The sequence below is a fragment of the Pleurodeles waltl genome, chromosome 12 (assembly GCF_031143425.1).
Source record: "Pleurodeles waltl isolate 20211129_DDA chromosome 12, aPleWal1.hap1.20221129, whole genome shotgun sequence".
NCBI classification, from domain to species: domain Eukaryota; kingdom Metazoa; phylum Chordata; class Amphibia; order Caudata; family Salamandridae; genus Pleurodeles; species Pleurodeles waltl.
In genome coordinates this window covers 671,781,081-671,807,063 of record NC_090451.1, presented here as the reverse complement: position 1 = coordinate 671,807,063, position 25,983 = coordinate 671,781,081, and the positions used below count along the sequence as shown (strand labels likewise).

The 25,983-nt window shown below is 40.0% G+C and overlaps 1 protein-coding gene and 1 long non-coding RNA gene across 4 annotated transcripts in view; one reads left to right on the top strand and one right to left on the bottom strand.

The window, feature by feature from the left end:
* The window catches only part of LOC138268683 (immunoglobulin kappa light chain-like), a 180,866-nt gene extending 159,711 nt beyond the window's left edge, over positions 1 to 21,155 (bottom strand). The window contains exons 1-2 of one of the 3 annotated variants that reach the window (XM_069218583.1): positions 21,077 to 21,155; positions 20,662 to 20,981 (exon numbers count right to left, since the gene is read on the bottom strand). In XM_069218583.1, coding sequence (XP_069074684.1) covers positions 20,662 to 20,981; positions 21,077 to 21,125 — 369 coding nt within the window. In that variant the 5' untranslated portion in view covers positions 21,126 to 21,155. Of the gene's footprint in view, positions 1 to 2,627; positions 2,951 to 3,066; positions 3,143 to 20,661; positions 20,982 to 21,076 lie in introns of those variants that run through there. The other 2 variants (XM_069218587.1, XM_069218586.1) reach the window with 2 other exon arrangements.
* Positions 1 to 25,983, top strand: part of LOC138268685 (uncharacterized) — a 180,727-nt gene that overhangs the window by 149,281 nt on the left and 5,463 nt on the right. Inside the window, exon 3 of the long non-coding RNA XR_011200056.1 lies at positions 25,371 to 25,793. This is a non-coding gene — a long non-coding RNA (uncharacterized lncRNA). The remainder of the gene's footprint in view (positions 1 to 25,370; positions 25,794 to 25,983) is intronic.

The window sequence follows — 25,983 nt, the reverse complement described above, 5'->3', positions numbered from 1 at the left end:
CTCAGAAAGGGAGATTATGCTAGTGTGTTTTTCAAAAAAGATTTAGTCTCTTTCCTAGTACGTTCACATCACTTAACAGCATCTTCACAATTAAACCATGTACACTGAACCGCCGATCAACCTTCCTCCCATCACCCCCTTAATCAAAAAAGGCAAAGCGTGTGCACTTTCTTGAAGCCTGGTTGCATCTGAGCTCTACACTTCAGTTTTTCCTACTTCAAGAGATGTTCTGAGCCTGTGAGACCCCATTGTTTTGCTATTTTGTGTGATGGCCTTTATGGAGGTGCTGAACAACTCCAGAAGTAGTCATCTTTGTTATGTAGGGGAGGTTGTGATATTAGCATTCAATACTGCTGTGGCTCTCTGGTACCTTTGTCTTTTTCTTGAAATAATTTTTCTGTGAACTTGCTTTAGGTGTGATAAACAGGGCACATGTTGTTGTGTTGTGGTGCATGGTGTTCCCCACCGATTTTAGAGAGGGGACTCTTTCGTTTAGTCCCAGTAAGGGAGACTGAGCGGTGTCCATATTGTGAGACTGCACAACAGAAGCTCTGACTGTGCCAACACATTTATTAGTTTCTAGTGTCTCTTCAGACACATTTTTCTTGCCAAATCAAAGGTGTGCGCCCTGCATGTGGTGCTGTTTCATAGTACGTAACTCCATAATGATGCTAAATGTTCTAGTCCCGGGTTCTGTAAAGTCGGTCCTGGAGAGCCGGGTCCATGCCAGATTTTTAGCATATCCACATTTGGAAATAAGAAGTTTCAGAATTCTACATTTTTCTAAATGTGGATATGCTAAAAATCTGGCATGGACCCAGCTCTTCAGGACCGACTTTGCAGAACTCTATTCTAGTCAATAAAGGTGTATTTAGCACCTCACTTTATTTTGAGTGTGCTTCTTAATTCTGTAATCCAAGCACCTGCACTTCGGATGTCACCAGGTCCTCTCCCCTATTTGCCTAATTAACCTTTCCCTATTGCCAGAAATTTTAAAAGTACTTTGACAGTAAGAATACAAATGCCCTTTTGTGCAACAATTACGTCATTAGAGCCAGGCCAGTCTGGGGGCCGGAAAATAGGGTATTTTCTTTAAAACGATTTTTTACTTTTCATACCAAAACAAAATGTATTTTTATCCAAAAAACTAGAAGAATTACAGTTGTGGGGGTAGGAGAGGAAGAAAAAGGAAAGGAAGAAACTGTGAAGCAACATTATATTTAACATCTGCAAAGTGGCTCCAGCACAAAGCTAGTGCCCAGTTTTTAGCTGATTGCATGTAGTGCTACAGGGCTTGTGGTTTTGCTTTAACTATTCCATTAAGATCTTCAGCATGCAGAGTGGTGCTAGCTAAAAAGCCAGGCCTGGCTAAAGGTGTTGCAGTTGAATGGACCCATTTGACAACTAATGTTAATTGGAGTAGCAAGCCACATTTTAAGTAACTAGTCGCAAGTCAGGCACAAAGCTGCTAGATTCTTCAAAATTGCTTTGGATGAATGCAAATCCCACAGTCCCACCGTTGGTGTTGTACCAGCTGAATGATTGAGGACCACCACTGAGTTTGCAGGCATCGCCTTGGTTAGGCTTGTATTTATCACATCAGAAGGCTACATGAGCAGGGAAGTGAAACAAAGCGCTTTCCCTCAAGTGAACCATATATAAGGCCTATGACATAACTTTCTCTGATATCACTTGCTGTGATACCAGTCCGCATAGCATGTTTGCCTATTCCAATTAGTGTCCCGTCCACCGCTATTTTTTTTTAGCACTTGTACCCTGGTGGTAAGTGCATTTGTTTAACACAGTCCGCTGATAACAAAATGAAACACATAGCTTGGTCTTTTATTGTTAAAGTGCAGAAAGGAGGAGCTATCCATCCACTGATTGACATGCAGGACCATGTAAACAGGATACCTCAATTCAATCCCAACTTCCCTGCTTCACCAAATTGTGTGATCTTGAGCAATTCATTTCCTTCACATTGACTCTTTTGGCTCTCCTTACTTGATAATCACATTTAAGAGAGCCTCCATATGGTTCAGTTCAGGATGTGTGCCTCTGGTATATTCTTTAAAATACTATAATGTTGCTCCATCACAATAACAATATACATTAAATAGGGGGTTTGTAATAGCTGACTTGTCTCTTGGTTCACTCATAAACCTTTGTGAGGACATTAGGTGTAGGCTCATATAGGCTTCTGAATGCATGTTTACCACCTGTTGTTTCCAATAAATGGCAGAAAATAAAACTTTTTAATCGAAGGTATTAAAGTAAAATGCTTGTACACGATAAAGGGATACACAAGTTTGAATTGTAAAGTCCTTATCGTATCATACAGAACTTTTGTTGTACAAGTGACTTTTCAAAAGTTTTGATTGGTCGGCACCTAATCAGACTTTTCTCTCCTTCTATATGTGATTGATTTCACACCTGTATTCCTGGGCCACTGCATGGGCACAGTGTACAATTGAATAAGTGATGATGTCTGTTGATTTTGTTGTTTAACAATAAATAAAATTATTTGTGTGGATTTCCTGGCTTTTCCTGTATGTAACAGTTACTGTCTTGAATATTTTGTTGTTGAATTGAGTTCATAGGTTTTTGTCAGCCTCTGTATTACTGTGGTATCCGCTCACACTGGGGTACCACTTTGCACAGTAATAATGTGCTGCGTCTGTGATCTGAGCATCTTTTATAATTAGCTGGAACCCGGTTCCGGCACTGTTCACTGTGGCAGTGAAGTGGGCAGATGACATCCCGGGTCCATATCGAGGGTCGCTCCAGGAGTGATGGTGATACAGAATGAGCTCTGGAATTTCTCTGGGTATCTGTCTGAAGAAGAGCACAGCATTGCCATCTTTCACTCCAGCCTCACAGCCAATTGTGGTTCTTTGTCCAAAACTGACCTCAACTGTAGGAGATATCACAGGTTTCTGAGCCTGAGCATCTGAAAGATGAGAGAGAGAAATACAACATTAATGCACACTAGCTGTAAAAATAAGCATAGTTATATGCATGGCTGCCAGAAAGAAGAAAACATTTTTCAGATATTGGCATACTTACAGGATGTCCACAACAGGACACATAATACCTGGATCTGCAGCATTCTTATTCTTTCAATTATTGGGGCTCCTTCAACATGGATATGTACAAAAAAGCGAACTATGAGAAGCTTAATATATGTCATGGGTCCCCAGGGGAGCCAAGAGAGATGTATGCAAATATGAAATGCACTTACAGCGCATCACTGGACCGAAACAGGAACATAGAAACTAACTTTATTCACATATTTCATTTAAGGTGTTGCTGGATTCGAGTTCAATTTGTTTTTTGCTTTGTAACAAAAAATCTATTAGTTACATTTTTTTTCAAGAGTGTCCGTCCTGTAATCTTCCAGGATGCTTCTACACAGCCAAATGACACAACTGATTTGAAAGTTTCAAGGGTGACATTTATCAGCCTACAAAATTACACAACCCTCTTTCTTTAACATTGTGGATACACTAACATATGTTACTCACTAACTCGAACCAGAACAGCGGGTGTGCATATAATAATAACTTAAGACATTTATGGCTATTGGAGAAAATTTACTAAGGTAATTGAAGAACTGCTCCAGTGGACCCCCCCAGAAAATTGACATTTCAACCAGGAAGTTGTGGAAGGTGTTTGGCAATTGCATCATTACATTATACACAGCTCTGCCCAAACTGTGTAAACTGAAACTCTTGGCATGTACTAACTTGTGTTGAGATGCTTTTAGGTCGTTTGGGAAGACACCAGTTGATAGGGATGAGTCGCTGTTTGCTTCGGCTGTTATGGTAGGAGAGGATTCTTTAAGCTACAGGCGCTATAGAACATTTAATAAGCAAGAATGGCAGGGGATTAATAAGAATATCCTTTAGAAACCTGCAGTACTTAAATCATCACAATCTTTTAATACAGGGTTCATTGATAACCTCAGGGCAGAAAAACTCTGAACTAGACACGTAATTTGGACAAGGCACAAAACATAAAACGTGGAAGACTCAGGGAGATGTACTTATCATTTGAATGTATATAGGGTTGTTATTGGGAAGCAAAACTTGGATACCTATTTAAAAGTTTCATCATTGCAAAAGTTCCCCACAGAAACTCTTTCTGTTCTGAAATTAGTTGCTAGTCATTATTGAATTCCCTTCATGGCACACACCACGTAAGATTTTTGTGAAGAATTGGCCTCATTTTCAGCTCTGAAATTCAGGATGTTTATAATTGTATCATATGTGTACAAAAGCATTCAGATCCATCTCCATACATTATCCCACAAGAGAACAAGTTGTCTTGCTGTTCAGTATTCTCAACTGCAGCAAAAGAGGTAGAATGTCTCCTAGCTGAAGAGTAAGTCAGGCTGTCGGATAAACCCTGCGTAAAAGCGCTGCGGAAAGTTGTCCCATGCTCCATGACTGATGTAATTTTGGCAAAAGTTCACAGCTCATTGGATAATGGGGCAAACATGGTTCATGGGTAGAAGGTTTCCAGGGCACCCCAATTTTTCATTTTTATTCTTTTGTGCTTTCCCCTGTGCGTTGTGTTGTGGTTTGGTCTTTTAGCACTTCATGAATCGAACATGGTAGTCCACTGTTCTACCTAAGAGAAATATATTGGAGGCACTCACCAACTGTGTCAACCTGAAAAGAAACAAACACTCCTAATCATTACACTATGAATTATGTATCATAACTTTTGACCAAAATAAACCTTTTTCCATTCCACACCTAACTGCACTTATTCGGAGACTATTACAATAGGTTGGGAACCACTGTCCCAGACAGAGAACCATGTTGACCTGCATTAACAAAGGTAGAAACATTACCCTTTTTTTTGCCTGTTCTGTTGATCAATCACAGTCCTGTTATGTTTGTTATTTGTAAAGCTCAGAAACACAGACACTTCTTGGTGCTTTGATCAGTTAGTGACTGTAGTGATGGCGATGTTACAAATTGAATAGGCAGGTCTTTCGCTGTTTCCGAAAAATAGACATGGAAGATTGAAAATGTAGGTATAAAAGAAGTTTGGCTGCTGCTGCGTTGCCATATCTTCCTCATGTATGTACTTTGTGAGTAAAAGAAAGCAAAAAAAGAATAGTCCTTCTGATCTTAAAGAGTGAGGAGGGTGATACTATCTGATGTAAGAATCTATAAAAGGTGTAGAACAAGAATATAGAGCTTTATGAACAATAGTTTGAGAGTTGGGCGTAAGTAAATTGAAGTGATTTCGGGGAGATAGGTTTCCACTTCTTGAATCTAGTGGTAAGTCTGTCTGCTGAGTTTTGAGCTGGACATAGTTCAAGGATTTGTTTGGTAAAATTAAATATATGTATATACTGTTACCATAATCCAGACTAGAGTGCCTAAAGGTGTTGATGATTTGGATATGGAACTTAAAATCAATGAAAGGCAGAATATTCTGAAGAGTTTTCAAATTTAAAAACAGGAATTAGTTACCATCAGAGATCTTGGGGTTGAAGTTTAACTTCTCATGCAAGATAATACCAAGGTTATGGACAGTTTTAATTTGAACAGGGGTGGAGCGATTGAAGCTGGTCAGTTAATATCATCCCCTAGAGGAAATGAGAGGTTGAATAAACACACCTCAGTTTTACATGAGTTAAGTTTTGAAATGTGTGTAGACAAACACCAACAAATCGTGTTGAGGAAAGTGGACTATGAAACAATTTGGGAGCGTTTAGTCAGTATGTGTTTTTCTATTGGTGTAACAGCTTATTTGCTGACCTGGTGGCCTCTTTTCATTCTATTTGTTGGTTTTCGTATAAATTATGTGGATCCATGGAGTAGCTTTTCCCCCAATTTCTTTCAGCATGTCGAGTTTCTAGATTCATAATGCCTGGTTCTTTAGTGGACCAGAGATTTTGTGTATATATAAGAGCCTTAGTAGACTTTGTAGACCATGTGTGTCGTAAAGGAGCAACCTGATTAAGCATTTTAGCCAACGCAGGGCTAATGGTATAAAAATTATGATCTGAAGTTGAACAAAAAAATCTGTTTGTGGAATTAAGAAAGTAATTTTTAATCATTTCACACACATCAGGGTGATTTATGTGGTTCCATTGTTATGGGAGAGACATGGTAGTAACTCTTTATGTGAGAGTTGTACTCTATCATAAGATTTTAAATGGACTGAACAAATAGTTTGACCAGTTTAGGGTAAAGGGATTGGAAGTAATGTTATCATTTTCAGAGGCAAATATAGGGTCAAGTAAGTTCCCGGGCTCATGTGTAGAAATGTAATTTTGTTTGTGCTGACCTGATAAGATTGGATTGGTAAGAAATGATTCAGTAGCTTCTGCAGGTGAATCTAATTTAAGATGAAGATCATTAAGAAACAAGGCAGAATCATTGCATGTTAAGACCGGGCATAAAAAAATTTGAAAGAACAAGCAATTCACCATGAGGTGTGTTAGGTGTTCTATAATGGACGATAGCATGAATAGACTTATTTCTAAAACAAATTAGGTAATGAGAATGGCCACAGTAATAGCAGTAAATTTCATTTGCTTTTTTCAGGGCATAATATCAGTTTAGTGACTATATAACTACGTTCAGCAACTCATGAATGTATGATACCTGTTTGAATTATATCTTTATGTCAAATGTCCATTGAGCTGTGAAATTTGTAGTTATCTCACCAATATTTCCCTCTCCATTGAGGAAAAGGTTTAGAAGTTAGCTACAGGGTCAGTCTCTGCATTCATTAGATATGCATATGGGTATTCACGGGAGAACACTATAGATAAGTATTCAGAGTTTTTCATGTTTTTTACCTTCAGAACCTTTGGTGCACCTTTGAGGTGTTCTCTTGATTTGAACTCTTGTGTAAATTAGCTCTCATAAGAGAATTTGTTTACAAGTTTGAGTGAAAGGGTGCCTACACATGTGATACTTTTAAAACATAGATGTACTGCAACTTAACTAATTTACTGGCTAACTACGTGTTTTCCAACTTCACAACTCTCTCAGGTCTTTTGGAGCTTGACTTGAATAAGGGCTCAGTACAGGTCTTATAATGATTAGCTTTCCCTAGGAGGAGCAAGATCTTATCTTAATATCTTAACTGTTTTCATTAATCTCTCTTTCTACATCCTTGTTAGTAGTTCTGACTGTAGGCAAACATGATAATTGCTGCGAGTGGACAATTCTTTCACTTTTGAGTGCCTTATGTGGTTAGCTTATATCCTCACATGCACCTGTTAAACTAAAGTACAAGGGTTGCAACCCTTCCTCCTGCAGATGTGCAATTCCAACAAACAAAGAGCTACTTGACGTGGTTCATGAAGCTATTGCTCACTAAAAATGGGCCTTTTCCCTTTCCTCCTAGAAATCCACCTTCCCTTGCAGTGTCCAATGCAGGTTCTGGCCCAAGGAAGATTACCCTTTTGGGTGGCAGAGCCAGTGAACATCCACGAGAGGCAACCATCTCCGTGTGATGGTAGACAGTGTTAAAGGCAGCCTCTCCCACGTCAAAATACAAGAAGGGGGGGACTAGGGGCAAATCAAGGTCCAGCATACACGCCCCCAAATAGGCTATGTAAATAAAAGGAGTATGCAGTTCCTAAGTGAAAGGAAAAGAGTCTAGGTCGGAGAGAACCTGGGACATCAGAACAGAGGATCTGATTGCTCAGGAGCAAAATCCCTCACACACCCAAAAGGGTGCCATGCTTCAGCACGAGGACAGCTTCTCTTTGGGCCGGCACTGCAATGCCCAACGGGCCGCACTAGGGGGCTCTTTGCCAGAGATCCTTTGCATTTTGCCAATGTGAAGAGTGAGGTGCAATGTACAGTTTGTTTAAGTGAGTAGTTAGTCTGATGTCAATGTTAAGAAACTATGTTTATATGTTATATGTATATTGTGAATGATATAGCTGTTCTTTGATTTTGATGCAATATTACTTGAGGGGGTCTATATTTTATAAGTTTGAAGGAAGCTTCTGCATTCTTGCTGCCACTGGCCTCCAATAAAGCATATGTTGCCCTTGCATGTGCCAATAATCTTTACTGGTAGGTGCAATTTTTGTAAAAATTGGATTTTACAATGGTTTGTCACTCATGGGCAGAGTACCAAAGTGTTTGCATTTTCTTGAATTACCTTCAACCTCAACATAGAAGTGGAAGGTCTACCTTACATACTGCTAGTTTCATCTGGATAAACTATGATCTTTAAAAGCGAATATGTTGAACTAGAAAATCAGCATAGCGCATGCTGATGAAAACATAATACCTCTTTGGTTCCAATAAAGTACTACAAAGAAAAGGTGTGTTATTGATTGAGAAGCAAACGATTTACATACAGTGGAAAAACAAAGAACTGTAAACTGTTGAAAACGCTTATGTTAAATGTCATCGCCATTAGGACCCTTCCTTTGGACTGCCTATGCTGATATTTCAGGTTCTTTAAATTATTTTGGATTATCAATTGTTTAGAACAGTTGTTCTTAACTCCTGGGGGTCCATGATGTCTATTTAGGGAGTTTGTGACTGGTTTGAAAATTAAATTCCATGTTTGCAAATAAAGAAGAATAACTAAAAACTGCAAACTTTTAATGTTAAGGAGTTTGCAGTTAGAGGTAAAAATTAAGTTAGTGTCTTCAGATTGTTTCGTGGCAGCAGTGCAAATTATTCAAACAGATTATAGTATTGAGGATTGGGGCTTCTAGTTGGATTTAAAAAATCCCTAATCTTCTCATTATGAATTAAAATTTAGATTTTTTAAATATATTTTGTGAATTGAATAAAATATTTCTTCACTTGTGTATTTGTATGATAGTTGATTTTTTTCTGTATTTTTGTGTGTTGTTTTGAAATTCAAATCATCAAAATTGCTTAAGCTTGGAACACTGGCTTCCAGTAATGACTCACTGGGGGCCTCCAGATTCAAATAACAATTTAGTGCAGGTCCCCAGATTCCAAAAATGATTAAGTGGGCGTCCACACACAAGCCAAAATGTTAAGAACTACTTGTTAAGAGTGATTATTCTATATTTGATGTTACCACGCTATCTCCTTTCCATTCAAAGGAATATACCTTCTTCTAACGTCTCTCTTCTGTCATCGTGCCCCATCTCTCTTTTTAAAGACCGGTTTGTGTCATTAGAAGCTGATAGGCATTCTGCCAAAGAACACTCCTGTCAACTCTTAGGGCCTGATTACGAATGTGGCGGTCTATAGACCGCCTCACTCGTGGTGGCTGTCTGGACCAGCGCCAATGAGGCGGTCTGTCCGCCACATTAAAACCCTGGCGGTCTGACCGCCAGAGAACCACCAGCTCTACCAGGATTTCAGATCCCGGCGGTCCTAAGCCACCAGGGCAGCTCTGCCCTGGGGATTACAACCCCCTTCTCTTGACAGCGGTTTCATGGCGGTGGCACTGCCATGAAAATGCTGGCGAAGAAGGGGTGCAGGGGGCCCCTCTGGCCAGCACCGTCGCAATGTTCACCATCTGCTTTGCAGACAGTGAACAATGCGAGGATGCTGGTGCACCCTGCAGGCTACAGCATTCCCGCCGGCTCGATTATGAGCCGGAGACAATGCTGTAGCCTGTTTCCCGCAAGGCTAATGGGCTGAAGCTCAGGTCCCACCCCCCCCCCCCCAACCTAGCAGGAAACTCTTAATAACTCCGGCGTGAAGATTCGCTGCATAGGCGCTGGCCACCCTGTTTGGAGCTTGGCTGATGGACTATGTGGTCCACCAAGCTCAAAATAGAGCCCTAAGTGTCTAATTCCCAGCGTAAGTCCTAAAACACTCTTGTAATAACAAAGGACATTGGGTTGTAACTCTTTAGCTTGAATTAAAGAAAGTCTTAATTTGGAGATATTGGACCTGGGCAAGAACCCTATTTCCCATAGATTCCATTCAACATTCAGTGTAGGGTTTGGCTTCACTGTCAAAGATCCCTCTGAGTAACAGAGCTTTGGAAGAAACAGGAGAATGAGATTATTTATTCCCATTGAAGGGTTTGAAGTCAGACATTACTTGGAAGAATGGGCTATTACCTCATTGTGACCAGAAGTGCCATATACCCCTAATCTGCAGCACCACTTTTGTATGATTCTACGTGATTCCGTTTGATGCAAACCACTTCAATGTGTCACGTAACACCAATGCTCAAAGTTTGTGTTATGTCTCTAACCTAAAGAGGGCATGTCCAGGGTGAATGAATGATGTGATTACCCATCCCTTCAACTGCAAAGTATGAGATCAGGATGGTCCACAAGATGTCATAGTACTAATAAATTAGGAAGCAGCACATGTTGCGTCTATTTGTGATCTGTATTATCACTGCATTTCCCTGCAAAATAGTCCTTGGAACATAACGGTTGGATTAATTTATTTTTCTTTAACATTAGCATTCACAAATGTGTAAAAAAGACACAGTTTTGCAATAGCTCATTCCTCTTCCTGCATTAGGCCCTTTATATTGTATTTAAGAACACTAATTGAAACGCTGTTGAAATAAATGGTTAATTTAGAAATAATTTCCAATATGTAGCTGGTACAACAGAAAACGTTGTTTATATTTTGTAATGTTCACTGTGCTCTTTATTCTTCTGGCACCTACATCCAAATATCATGCAAAGTGTGATTTGATGATTAACAGGGAGACAATCCGGGTTGATCCTGTTGTTTGAAAATCGATAAACAATTTACACTTTTTGTTGACTTTTTTCCAAACGTTCAAGATTTTTTGATGGTAATTTTGTTGATTAATTCAGAGCAGTTGTTTTTGTCAGGCTGTGTATCACTGTGGTATCCGCTCACACTGGGGTACCACTTTGAACAGTAATAATGGACCGTGTCTGTGATCTCAGCATCTTTTACAAGAAGCTGGTACTGAGTTCCAGCACTATTCACGGTGGCGGTGAAATGGGCAGATGACATTCCAGGTCCATATCTGGGTTCACTCCAGGAGTGATGGTGATAGAGAATGAGCTGTGGAACCTCTCCTGAGACCTGCTTGTGGAAACTTACAGCATAGTTCTCTTTCACTCCAACCTCACAGCTTAAAGTGGCACTTTGTCCAAGACTGACCTGGACAGTAGGAGGCATCACAGCCTTCTGAGCTTGAGCATCTGAAAAGTGTGAAGAATTACAACATTCTATGAATATTGCAACATTTATTAATTATGTATCTGTATACAAAAAATATGGAAACACATCAGATCTTGCCATACGTACATGAAGCTGAGGATAGGACATAGAATACCAGGGTCTGCAACAGTCTCATTCTTTCAGTTATGGTGGCGCCTTTCAGAGCCTCGAACTGAGTTATGAACAAAAAGGCAAAATCTGGCAAACTTATTAGGTGCGAGCAGTGCCACCGGGGGCCTGGGGTCATATATGCAAATATGAAAAACACTTAACGATCGTGTATCACTGGACTGAAGCAGGAAAACCTTTGCAAAGTATGAAATAATGGTCGCAAGAAATTGACTTTAATCACTTATTTTCTTTAAGGATCTGATGCATTTGTCAGCACAGTATGTTGACTTTTGTCTCAAACAACCTGCTGTTTCTTCAGTGCCCTTTCTTGAGAATGTCAAACCCCCGGTTAAGTGGATTGTTGGTATCTTTATTTTTCTTGTATGTGCGCCAAAATTGTTTAGTTTTTACGTACAAATGGTAAGCATATTTTTGTGATTTTCAGTGTCTGCATCAATCTTTATTAGGAAAAAAAATATCTTAATTTACATTTTTTTTAAAGAATATCAATATTGTTAATATTGAGGATGCATGTAAACAGTCAAATGATGCCCTGGTATAAAAGTTTTTTGGGTGGCATTTATTAAACTACAAAGTTACAGAGCGCTCTGCATAAAAATTGTGGATTACCTAATATTTCAAACCAAGAACTTCTTTGGAGAACAAAAATCACCACCACACCTGGCATTGATGTTGTAATAACCCTAGGGGTTTATGCGTAATGGAGAAACTCAACTCCTTCATACTCCAAGTCAAGGAACTTCCCTACTTGTAATGAGACAATTTTAGTTGATTAGGAACACTCCAATTGCTAGGGATGAGTAGATGTTTTTGCCAGTATGGTCAGAGTGGTTTCTTTAACAATGTTTTTGGAGAAGCCAAAATTGTATACCTTTGATTTGGAGATTGGTGTCCAGTATAGTTAAAAGGTAAAGATGCACTCCAGGTGTGTTGTATTGTGGAGGGTGAATGATTTACTGTGGTTTGCCCATGAAGGCTTTTACTGACCTCTTGGTAATAGGTCATGAGAACCCCACATTTTGACCTTAGTCTGTTGCTGTGCCAAGTTTTACCCCGGCATCCCTGTAGACCAGGGCCTTTAATTGAATATCCCGCCCTACAGCATGCCTCCCTGAAACAGGTTTCTCTGTTTGCTCTCATTAATTGTGGGCAGTTTATATACATTTCCCTCCTTAGTTATTACATTAAATATGTGGAACCTACTCAGAATCTAATATTTGCAACATTAGTCTGAACATATATATATATATATTGCTAGTTACTTGTGACCCCATCAACATGGACCCTGCAGTCTGTTACAAGGTCATTCTACTGAGAAGGCTCTGCCTCGTTGCCACCAATACAGCTAATATTTAGCTAAATGGGAATTTACCATTAGCTAAAGTAGAGCAAAAACAGATGCTGTGACAAATTTTATTAAGTTGCAGGAATAAAGCAAGACAACTCTCATTTATTTTGAAGCCAGATCTTATTGCTGGTGTGCCCAAGCTAAATGAACAAACTACATTCTACATCTAATGCACAAACACAGACCATGATAGCATGAATTAAAGCCTGTAATGCATACAAACTTTGTCAAACAGATAGCACTGCATGTGATAAAGTGAAAGCTGGCTTTAAGATCTGTGTTTCATCACCAGTCAATATGCATCATGGGTTATGCAATTATTTGTTCTTTGAATAGCTGATGCTAGGGCATGTACCCTGGAATTTCTTATATTTTTACCAGTGAATTGTATATTCCGTACTGTCTTTCGAGCCATTTTTCTTATTCTGAATGTATTTTTTCTCCATTGCCTTTTGCAACTTTGTGCTCAAGTTTCACTGGTTTAATGTCACTGTTGAATCATCCTGTCTTTTGGCAACAAGGTTGACATATTTGTGTTTTGGTGGGTACCACTGCTTTGAACTGTTGTAGTCAGCCACTTTGTGTGGTTCAGTCGTTGAGTAGCTATAGTTTTTAGTTGGGGGTGCTTAGGTAAAGATTCTGCTAGTGGGTAATAGATGTCCATATACTACTGTACATTGTCCTTGGGAAGTTGAGGTTGAAGTTCAAGATGTAGTGATTTGCATGAAATCTTAGCTTCAAATGCAAGCAGGCACCAACTAAGGTCAACTGAAATTTTGTTCCTATTTATAACATATGCAATTGCTGCAAAATTACACATTTTATGCAACTTACCTTTTGCCAGCACATTGAAATGTGTATTGAAGTGTGTACTTTGAGTACAAATGTCACAATAGACAATGCTTACTCAACCATGTGCCACAGTGCAGAGCTTAATGTCACATTGACTGGACTTATTGTCTACAAGTGGAGCCAATGATATCATGAGTGCGAGTCTTAGCCCTTCCTGTACTGCAGATTTTGTTTCCCCAATGTAGACATTCTTGATAATCATACAGTGATTCATTCCGTAAATGTTAGTAAAGCTTTACTTTTGTTTATTTTAGCAGTTAAGAAACTTTTAAGGTGTGTTCTATGGAAACCACTATCAATAGGTGTTTTTTGGCAGGTTTAATACTAACACGGGGCCTTCGATGGAACTGTACTTCTTATAGAAGTTTTTGGCAGTTGATGATACATACAGGACCAATGTGACCTTTCCACACCAAAACTATTACAGTCCACAAACCTGAGCAAATCTGTTTCAAAACCAGTAGGAATAAAGGTGTAGTGCCAATGTCTGGGATAATCAGATATAATAGGAATGGGATTCTGACAAGCTATTAGTGCCTTGTACTTCGTACATGATGTCAAGGTTCTGAACTGCTGTCGGTGTCTTGCGCATTTAGTTAGTAAGGCGGTGTAATTACATCTGGAGGAGGAATGTGTAGTCAGACCACAGATGGCAGTAAGGGCTAGGGCTGTGTGAAATTGCAAAGTCATCTAAGCTTCGAATTCAGAATAAAAAAAAAAAATGTTAACTTTGCAAAGTGCAATGCTTGCGAAGATTGAAAAGAAAGGGCAACTTCCCCACCTCGTCGCTGCAACAGGGAACTTCTTCTACCGCAAAGGCTGGTGGCCCACTGCTGCTCAGCAGCATTTCCTAATCAGAGACCCAAACCAGCATGTTCCCTTCCCAAGCCCCCACAAAAATCCCTGCTCTTGAGCTCTCCAGCTCTCCATTATGATCCCCAATGCTCTGGACTCCTGCACCCACCTAGCTTATAATACTTCACGCCACACCACCACCTGCCCCACCCTCTCCTTACATCTGCCTCTTCTTCTGCCCTCACTTCTTCCCAGCATGCAGGATGTCCAGCTCTTCAAACTATGGGCCTTGAGACTTGGTCCTACAAATCATACCTCTAGAGCATTGATACAGTTATAAGAAGTTAGCACTCTTTTTTATAACACTATATATGCTCTAGAGATAGATATAATTTGGAACTACTCTGCCACTGTCCTTTAGGGTCCAGCATCATACTTGTCAATCTCTTGCCTCAAAAGTGGGGGTGAAGTTTTACGTTTACAAAGGTCTTCCCATTAAGGTCAATCAGCAGTGAACACTTTTTTTGTAGGGTGATACATTTTTAAAGGTGGGTGACTCCATAAAGTCTATGGAGGCACTTTGTCAAGTGGGTGAACCGAAGTAAAAATCGAGTCACACACACCAAATGGTGAGTTGAAAAGAATGCAGCATGTCATGGAATTCTCTGTTAAATGAAGTATTTAGGGTGGCCATGTCCCAACCCCTCTTGAGATTACAGGACACCCTCAGGTGAAGGCATACATTTCTGTTTGTAATTTCGTGCTCAACTCAAACGACTGAAAGTAAAGGCTAGCACTTACTAGTGAGATGATGCTGTCTAGCTCTGCTTTGGTTATGACAACCACGTTAATTTGAGCACTGTTGCTCTGCTGTTTTTGGACACGTCTGACGTGATCATGTGACATACAGGAAGCTTGTGCACGTGCACCTTTGTTCAGACCTTGGATATTTAAACCTGGCTTCTGTCAGTCAAATAAAAGTAGTGGAATATTTGGACTTTTGGGACTCCTTTTTATTTGTCCAGCACCAATAGAATGTCAATTTTTCCCAGGGTTCTGGAATGTCTGCCTCTAGTTTTTTTTTTTTTTGTTCAATGCTTGTTGAAACCCCAGTTTTTCGTTCCAATGTAATTTATCTGATGTTTTTTTCCTCTTACTAATTTTAAGCTTGTTAATCTTTTTTGATTTTTGGTGGTGGTGTTCTCAGCACTTGTAGTTTTTTTCTGTAGCTCATTTACATATCTTACTAACTGGATTTGTTTGTTGTGTACCTGGTGTTCCTGGAATGGTCAGATTATCTTTGTTCCTGTTTGTACTGAGATTTTAGTTCTATCTAAGTCGAAATGAATAACATTTGGTTTTGCCACCTGTTTTCAAATCACAAGATGAATGTCTGTTTTTGCTAATATATGATGACATCATACTCTGTCATCACGGCTGCTGAGCAATGACCATGTAGCGTCACAGCCCCTTTACCCTGATTGAAGTTTATTGTTTTAAGGATCATGCAGAGTGTGGTGTCTACAGGATATCTTGCAACTTAATGGTCAGCTGAAATTACTGCTATTTGTGGAATACCTTTAAAGTGTCCATGGGGCAGTGTAATGGCCCCAAATTCTGTCCTGTGCATGCGTAAAAAAGATCCATGTGCTTCTTTTTGGCATCTTGAGCACATATATTAACTCAAAATATCCATGCAGTAGTGCATGTTTTGCTGACAGCAGAGTAGAAACAAAAACAAGCACTAGAGAGCTTCTCAAACATACAAATTCAGTGATATTTCGAGATAAAGAATGAGCTGATAACACCAAACTGAAACGTACAGATCACTTCTGCACCAGGCCAGTGCGGAAAAAGGATTCATTATGCAGCCCCATATACAAAGTCTGTGTTTCTCATACATCCCAGCTACTAAAATAAATTCTGACACTCTGCATACTATCCTTTTACATAGTCTCTGGCCTCTGTGTGGACACATAGAGTGATTGAGTGGTAAATATGAGTGCATGTGTGTTGATAATGCTGATAATAAACACTTTTGTAAGTTGTCAAAGTTCAAGTTATTATTTTGATTTTGACTTGAGTTCATATGTTTTTGCCTAGCTCCGTGTAACTGTGGTATCTGTTCACACTGGGATACCACTTCGAACAGTGATAAAGTGCCGACTATGTGATCTCAGCATCTTTTATAAATAGTTGGTACTTGATGAAATAGGCCGATTACATTCCTGGTCCAGATGAGGGGTTTGTGTGCAAGTTATGATGATAGAGAATTAATTTTGGAGATTCCCCTAGTACCTTCATGTAGAATGATACAGTGTAGCCCTCTTTCACTCCAACCTCACATTGAAAAGTGAAAAGATGCATTTCATTCGGAAGGTAGGACCTGTATAGTTTAGCAATAAAATAACTTTAAAACAAATGTGGTTTAACCTTCTTCCAAAGAAATACAAGTAAACCTCTAAGACCATATAGTCAGTAGTGATAGTTAAGAAGCATTTCACATAGAAAACAGCCTTTTTATTTCATCAATCATGGCATACATTTGGAATTTTATGCCAAATTGTCCCTTTTTATTTGGGTATGTGCACATGTGCTACAACATGTGAATGTATATGTATATAGTGAGGGTTCTTTCAAGATGTTTCCACACATTCTAAACCAAGGAGGATCAAGGGTAAATGTTTTGAAAGATATTGTAGTCTGTCTGCCATTGTCGGATCCATGTCTCAGACTTGCTGTATCTAATAAATTATGTCTCAGCAGCCATTACACAATATAATGGAGGCTCAGGTTTTCATGCATCTCACCTCACAGAAACCATATTTGGAGATATGGGAGGTATAAAAGAAAGGAGAGAGCATCCCCTGACTCAATGGAGAATGTAGGATGATAACAGGAAAGATACTGCCCTAAAGAAATAAAAGCTTGATTTTATTACAGGATCCATGCAGATGCATATGCAAATCCAGAGAATGATATTTGAGTGTCACAGGATCTGTAGACCTATCATAAAAACAGTGGCATAGGAAATAATTGTAAAATGTGATATAGAATGGTAGAAGGAGGTCTTCTGATAGAAAGGACAATGTGAGGGGGACCATTAAAAGGAAGATCATGCACTGGAAATACAAAACATAAACATTTTTTAAATGTATGCAGATGGAGGCCATTTCTCTTTGGAATGCAGGTCGACTGAATCTAGACAGAATTTCAACTAAGCGCAGTTCTTGCGGACTGGGTCTTTGTGTACAGAGGCTGGGTGATTGGCATCACCAAAGGCCATGAGCTGTGTCCAGAGTCTGTTGTACACAGCTGAATGCCACACGCTTTGTATTTTTTACAACAGGGTTTGGAAATGGGGTGTTGTGAAAAATGCAGAACAATAGGTTCTCAGGGTATCCGGTCCAGGTGCAAGGCATGGCAAAAGGCCACACCCAGCGTCCAGTGTTGCTGTGCATGGGCAAAGTTTATGCCTCGCTTCTGGACATGCTAAGGAAATCATTCTTACAATACAACCTTAAATAAAGATTGACATTTATGAGTTATGGTAAGAAATAGAACCATAAGACCCCAATACAATTCTCTTGACTGCAATTAGGATGTCATTTGTAACACCAGACACTGATAGTATCAATATAGCTTGAATTGAAGCTGGGCAACACAGAGTTGAAGTGCAGGACCTCGTCGAAGGCCATGCCCTTCACCCACAGCATACTAGGAATGGCTAAGACCATGTCCAGCTATCAGTACAGGAAGGTGCTCACAGTGGAGTGCCTGGATAAAAGCCATGTCCACCACGTTAGTACTATGGGCATCTCTTTAGTTAGATTAACACAGCGCTTCCTGGAAAAACCAATATTGTTATTGTTAATAACCTTGCCCACCCACACAAATTTGTACAAAACTTAATAAAAAGTATAATATGCATGGGTCCATCCTGCCAAATTTAGTGCAGTTGGGTTGAAGGAGCAAGAGTTATGAGGGGTCCAAAAAAAGACTTTTAAGGTGTGGCTTGAGCTGTCTCCAAGATGAATAGTTACCAAAACTCTAACATACACACGGACTGTTCTTTAGTTCCACCAAATAGAACAAATACTCTGTCATACAATAATTGCATACTTTAAGAAATCTGTCTTTCCTATATTTGTCCTTGGAGCACCCCTTCTATAAATGCTACTGCCATCACTTGAATGCCAGTCTGACCCTGTTGAGTGATGCCTTTGCTGAGTACAAATGGCAAAAGTAAACCATTTAGTATGACCATGTTGGTGTCAGGCAATTCCAATATTTTTGTCTCAGATCACAGATAAGCATGTTGCAGGAGCATTTTATTTTCCCACTGTCAGAGCAATCCAGTAGGATCAAACATCAGTGACACGAAGCGCCTCAAGACACTTTCCTCAGTCCCCCTTCCTGCCCAGCCAATAAAGAGGCTGGTATAATGGATGTTTCAGGCTCTCTGTGTTGGTACCTGAGATTGATGCATGTATGGAGCCAGGGATTAGGAGAAAGAGAAAATTACAGAAAGTTTACTGTTCCTATTTAATGGCACAATGTTCAACTTAAACATTTTTAAAATGAAAACTGTGTTGCAACAATATTTATTCAAAATTATTCATTATTTTTAAATGCATTTTTTTACTGAAGTTCACCATCACCACAGAAAATGTATGAGTTATAGGTAGCACAATTATATTTTAGTCTTTCTTATGATAAGTGGTCGGTGATCATCTGTTCCAAGATGAGCGCCAAGGCAATAGAACAAATGCTAATTCACATCTGACTGGAGAATCCAAGTCCATCTTTTACATTAGAAGTTGGTGAAATATGGAGTTTTGGCTACTGGAGTACTGGCCAAATTCTGCAATGGGCCACATGGCAGAGTTTTTTCTCTCGCGGCTCAAAAACGGTAAGTTAGTGAGCAAGATTTGGCGTCCCTCAGCATGAGTTCCAGCCGCTAGGAGGTCACCCGTTGTGATTCCTCCAGCGTAGGGAGGTCACGACCATTCGCAGTCAGAAAGCTGCTGCTCCAGTAGAAAATCTACTCGAGCAGCAGCACAATCAACTTGAGAAGCTGCAGACTCTGGCGCACTGCGTAGTGCGGTTCACACTGATTTTTCGAGCTAATGCGGCTAAATCACAGCTTGAGCAGAATGACGTGCCTATTTCTGCTTGTTCGCAGAATACCGTGGCATCTAGCAGAGTTATTGTGTAACTCTGCAAGTTCCGCCTACGCCTAACAGAGATGCTAACCATGGAATAAATGTGGACACAAAAATAAAATATTCAAAACTAGTAATACGAGCATAGAAATATGTAAAATAAACACCAATCAAGTAAAGAAAAAACACTTATTAATTTATTAACATATAGGGCCTTATTACAACTTTGGAGGACGGTGTTAATCCGTCCCAAATGTGACAGATATACCACCTACCGTATTACGAGTTCCATAGGATTTAATGGACTCGTAATACGGTAGGTGGTATATCCGTCACATTTGGGACGGATTAACACCGTCCTCCAAAGTTGTAATAAGGCCCATTGTTTGGCTATTTGATGTAACGAGATTATAGCTTCAATAGGTAGGATAACTTAGTAAGAGAACATATACTTCAGTAGCGAAAATCTCAGGTATGAGGTGCAGTATATAGAACAGTATTGGGCATGTGGGGTTCAGTTTGTATAATGGGGACATGTTACCGTTACATTAAAGTGGAAGGAAACATGTTCATTGTCAACCCTAAGGGCACTCATAAGGTTATGAGGATGGTTTCCTGGAGCCTTGTCACAGAAATCCTGCGCTGACGAAAAAGTGCAAGTCAGTTTGCACCATTTTTACTGTTGTATGATCTGAAATGAAAAGAAAAAACATGTTCACATCATTGGACAAAAATGAAGGAAATTTATTGTGATGAAACCACATACAACACATACTTTGCTGAAAAATCTTAATCATTAATAGCACTTTTGAAAACAAAATAAAGCAAAGTGTTTTGTACTGAATTTGCTACTTATGTAGGAAAACAAACAAACAAAATGGTCTGCAGTGGCATAGATTCTTTTTGTTCCATTCATTTTGAAATTCAGTGAAATGGACCACATTGAGCTCCTCTTTTGCCCTGTTGTGAGCAATCCATGCAAATGCTCAGAGATTTGGTTTCTTGTGACAGGATTAAGAAATCGGTGCTATTTGTTACATCATTCTCCGACCCTGGTTTGCTCAGTTTGTGGCACATGTGAGTCAGTTGCAAATGTGTTGTTGCACCTTAAATAAACTATTTACAAACACTTTTTGACTTTTCGAATAAATGGTACCTTTTGTTTTTATGAGTGGTTAGGCTCAGTTCCTGTGTTTTTGTCATGCTCTATATCACTGTGGAATCCGCTCACACTGTTGTACCATTTCATACAGAGATAATTTGCAACGTCTGCCATCTCTGTGTTTGTAATGATTAGCTGGTACACGGTTCCAGCACTGTTAATGGTGGAGGTGAAACGTGAAGAAGATATTCCAGGTCCAAATACAGGGTTGGTCAGTGAGTGATGGTGATACAGAATAAGCTTTGGAGCTTCTCCAGGGATCTGTCTGTAGAAACTTACATAATGCTGCTCTTTCACTCCAAAATCACAGCTCAGGGTGACACTTTGGCCAACACTGACCTGCACTGTAGGAGACATCACTGGTGGCTGAGCCTGGGCTCCTGGGGTTTGGTCAAAAAGTAGAAATAGTTAAAATTGAGTATTTATTCACATCACAACTTTAGTAGACTTGTACCTTAATATGAAGCATACGTACCTGAAATACAGAGAAGGACACATGATAACAATGTTCGTGGCAGCCTCATGGTTCACCTTTTTACAGTGTGCTCCTTGCTGTGTATAAAGATGACAGAGCTTGGTAGGATGTATTATATGTCAGCGGTCCCCAAGCATCCAGGCTCAATATGCAAATGAGGAATAGATTGCTAGAAAGAACATCCTCTTATCAACTTTGCATTTGTGTGATCACCTGTGGCTTTAAAATGTCTTCTCAAGCCACTTGCTCCCTATATGCAGACAGAGATAAGCCGCAAGACTAAGTACAGCGAAAGAAGCAATTCTGCACATCTCCTGGCCCACACTGCCAGGCATCTAATTTGGGCATCTTTTGCAGGAAGCGTCCTGAGTCAGAAACTACGAAATAGTCTTTTGTTTTTAGCGATTTTGACTTTAAAGTCCTATTTTATAAATTTCATTACTCAATGGGAAGATAGGAACAGGTGTAATCAAGCGGTGATGACCTTCGGGTATCAGTGGAGCGCCACTCAAGAGCGGCAGTGTGTAATAACAGAAATGACCAAAGCTTCACTTTATTATTTAAAAAGAAGTCTTTCGATAAAATCTCTTGTTTTTTTTTAAAATTTTAAACAATTTGGTAAGCTTCAGGCCTTATCTGTCACAGCTTTGTAAGTGTTGATTGAAAACTACCTGAGCAGAATATCTTTCTGGGCAGTTGCCTGAGGTGGCAAGTTAATGTAGACACTAAAAGGCCTGGTGGCTAGATTTGCTGACTCTGGATCTGGGGAGCCAGGTTAAAATCCCAGCCTCGGATTAACATTCTGTGATTTCTGGGAAAATCAATTCGCAGCTCCCTTCTGAGATAAAAACCAGTACATTGTTTCATATATTCATATCTTAAATCAAGAGGATTAAGCATTTTGCATTAACCAAGAAAAGATGGCTGTAGAGTTTGGCAGTTTTGATCTGTCTTAAGACAGTATCTCTCTCTGGAATCAGCTGCTCTCCAGTCACTCATTGTGTGGATCATTGTCTTTATCAAGCAAATGCTTTTGGCGACCTCCGTCTCCATTCTAGTTGATAGTGTGGAGTCCAACACTTTGGAACAACGTACTCATTGTTTATGATCATTGTCTTTGACCATATGCAGCACCTTCTGCTTTCGGCTAGATTCAAAAGTACAAGTACCACATATATACATACATTGAGCTTGATTCACAAACTCAGGGCAGAATCGCCACAATGAGTATTCTCATTGCGGATATTCCACCCCGTGTGTGGAGTTTCCCCCACAACTACGGGGGCTCTGCCACGAGTGCTGATGCCCTTTATGAAACAGGCCCATTGTCTTTTCTAGTTTGTGATAGTTCAAATACTGCCTTAAATCACACATACTATTCAGTCCAGTGTTTCATATTTTAAAGTTAATAAATCAGGCAAAAATTGTTTGAAAGTACACCACTCCAGAAAGAATACAGACCAGGTCAAGACACTCTGAGCGCTAAACAAACAATGAAATAAATAGATATTCAGTACATTGTGTATGCTGTTCCATGGTACTTGACAGGAAAGCAAACAGTTCAAAATTGTTTAAAAGAATGGGTTCAACCACACTTTTTCACAAGTAGAGCTATCTTCTATGAGGCAGAGCTATAAAGATATGGATTTGGTTGTGTGAACGCTCCACTGCCTAAAATATGCATACACATTTGTTACAGAATATTGTGTATATATAATATGGCAGTGAAATGTGAATACAAATATTTATGGGGACATTTCCATCATCCATCTCCTTAGGAAGTGACATCACCTTATTTCCTATCATCCATCTGCACAGAAAGTAACATTACTGGATTTCCAGTCATCCACCTGCACAGGAAGTGGCATCACTAGTTTCCTGCCAAAGCTGTCTTTAGCACCTACCTTGGATGAGCTGTGCTCTGATAATAACTTGAAATCCTAAGAGGACCCCCCCCAAGAGGAGTTCAGCCTGGGCCAAGGGGATGAGCATAGACTAACACAACTCCTACACTAGGTCGGGGGAAAGTCTGCCAGGCAAAAACACCCTTGGAAACTATTTTCTACAAAAAGTTCTTCTAAAAGGTAATCACATGGCTACAGAGAGCGATCTCTGACCTAGGACCTAAACCTACCCATAGCTGTGTCTCCTTATGGAAATGGGACCCGGGCCAAGAGATAGCCGACAAAACTTGGCAGAGGATATGGCAAAAAGCCATGAAGCCCTCAACTTGCACAGCTCATACGAAGAACGCATACAAACTTCACATAAGTTGTTACCTGACCCCAACTTGACTTCACACAATGTTTGGGAGCCCAAGCACATTTTGGAATAATTGCAGGGACAGGGCCACCGGCATACACGTGGTGGGCCTGACCCATTATACAAAGCTTCTCGACAGATGTCCTCTCCACATTTAGATCATACCTAGGGGTCACACTCCCAATGCAAACCCTTCATGATACTACTTGGTGATGTGGGGGAGGATAGTGAGTATACATTAACTAAAAACAAGCACAGACTTATCACACACCTTCTGGTAGCAGCTAGACTGGCTCTAGCTCAGTTCTAAAAACAATTAATAGCACCCCACCTCATATTTGGTAGGGGGAAGGTATAGTCTATTTATGTTCTTGAGCCACTAACTGGGATCGTCCACAATAGAAGGGAGACATTTTCACCACATGGCTCTCTTTTAAGACATTTATGAAACACAACAATGGCGATAGGTATGACAGGGTAAGGGTCCCATATCTTCATGAGTTGTCCTCGGACTCAGACCACTCCACCTCAAAAGCACTCAATGAAGACCTTGGAAGCCTGGGCCTCACCCAACAATCAAAGGGACCTCCATGTCACCAGTCACCTCCTGGACCCTATTATCACGATGGTTGACAACAAAAGTTTAAACAAACCCGCACCAGTCTGCTGGACAGACCATAACCTCATCAAGTTCAGCATCCCTGTCCCAGTCCAATGCACATGTACCACTGCCATATCAGCCCACCGAAACAGGAACAGCATCACTGACAGGGACTGGAACACCACTCTCAACATCCACTGACCTGAACACAGGAAGAGCATCTACAAAGCAAACAAGAATTTCAACAGTTGGATCACCTCCTCCACTGGCTCCCCCGCTTCACACAAACAAAGCAATACAACAATACAACAGGATCTAGAGCCCTAGGCCAATTGGTACACGGAGGCACTGTCACAGTTGAATCCACATATTCCTGCTTAGGGTGCGTGGTCAACCAAAACCCAGAAGTGAGGAGAGGGGTCGAGGCAAGGGACATGTTTTAGTCACTACGCACTCCCCTGTATCAATCTGCCCCAACCAACCCCCTCACTCTCCTCATGGATGATGTCATGGCCAATTTTCAGAGTGCGTGTAATTGCTTACCTGATGCCATACTTACCTTAATTCCTCGATGGTATTGTTGCTGCTGATCTTGCTGCTGCTACGGCCATGTTTCTACCTGCTTCTGCACTACTGTGTTGTGTTGGTATTTCTGATTTTTTTGGAAGTAATTTCAGTATTTATGTGCATGTGAAGGCAAGGGTACAAAAGCAATTACTGAAAGCTGGATGATCTTCTAATGTGGTAAAATGCATGCTTACAAATAACTTTGGATATTTACTCACCATCCTTTAGTTGAATCCCAAGACTTTAATGGATGTTACAATACAGACTCTACAAAGAGAAAAAAAGCCTTATTGGATATAGACTTGTGTAATCAGCCAAAGAGGGAAAACACTGTCAACAGATTTTATTGTGCTAAATGCTTTGATTTAAAATCAAAGTGAATTCTTTTTTTTTTCTATGACTTTGTTGTTTATTTGAGCAACTTCCTGGAACATTGTCAATCTCTGAAGTTTTATGGATTATTTTTTGAGAGAGTCTAAATGAATAAAGTAATTTGGGTGTGCAGCACTCCCTTTAAGGTGCCATTTGTTAAGCATCTAGGTATTACTGGTCATCAAGGGAGGTTTAGAATAGAAATATATAGCATTTATATTGATTTAGTGTCCTGTATTTCTGCCGTCTCCTAGGATTACACTACATTTATTGGGTTCCCGTCACTAAAATGCAAGTGGAACAAGTAGCACAAGTGGAACAAGTAGGAAATCATTTTAGGTAGCCATGCGCTATACAAATTTCACATAATAATAATAATAATAATAACAACAATGGGAGATTTTAGTACGAGACATACACTCCCAGTTGCTATATTGAGTTACTCATGCATTTAAGGTGTAGCCTCTAACGTCTGTTATCCTTTGCTTCTAGACACAACAAACGTAGAACACTGAAGGGACCTTGAGTGTCTTGGACTGATGCAGTTACCGGAAGGGATGGAGGGACCTTAGAAACACCATCTTTTTGTTTTCTCCACTTCTCTTTTTCCCCTGGGTACTGTTGCCAATTGGAGGAGTTTTCCTGATTCTCCAGTGGTTGCAGGACTCTGGGTGGCATAGGGAATCATATTCTGGAATTCACATCTCGCTCCCACAAGAGTGCACAGCCTGACTCTCTGCACTGGATGTGCTGAGATGTTACAGGAACTCAGACTGACAAAATACCACTACAAAAAACTGGATCGCCAATGGAGAATGAGCCAGGGCAATGCATACAAATTCACCTTGAGACCATAGGTGCTGGAAGCAGAGGTGCTGCAGCTCTCCCATAAATAACCATGCTGGTGTTCAGAAGGTGAATGCTTAATAAAGATGCCTTTGAATTTTTTCTTTATGTTGTCACATTTGCTGAGCATTGATAGAGATAAAATACCAGGATATGTCTCCTAACAAAATGCTTCTTATTAGAATAACATGGAGATTTGTGTTTATTTTTTTTGTTTATTTTTCAACCTCTTACTACAAAGTGAGAGGATTTTAAAAAA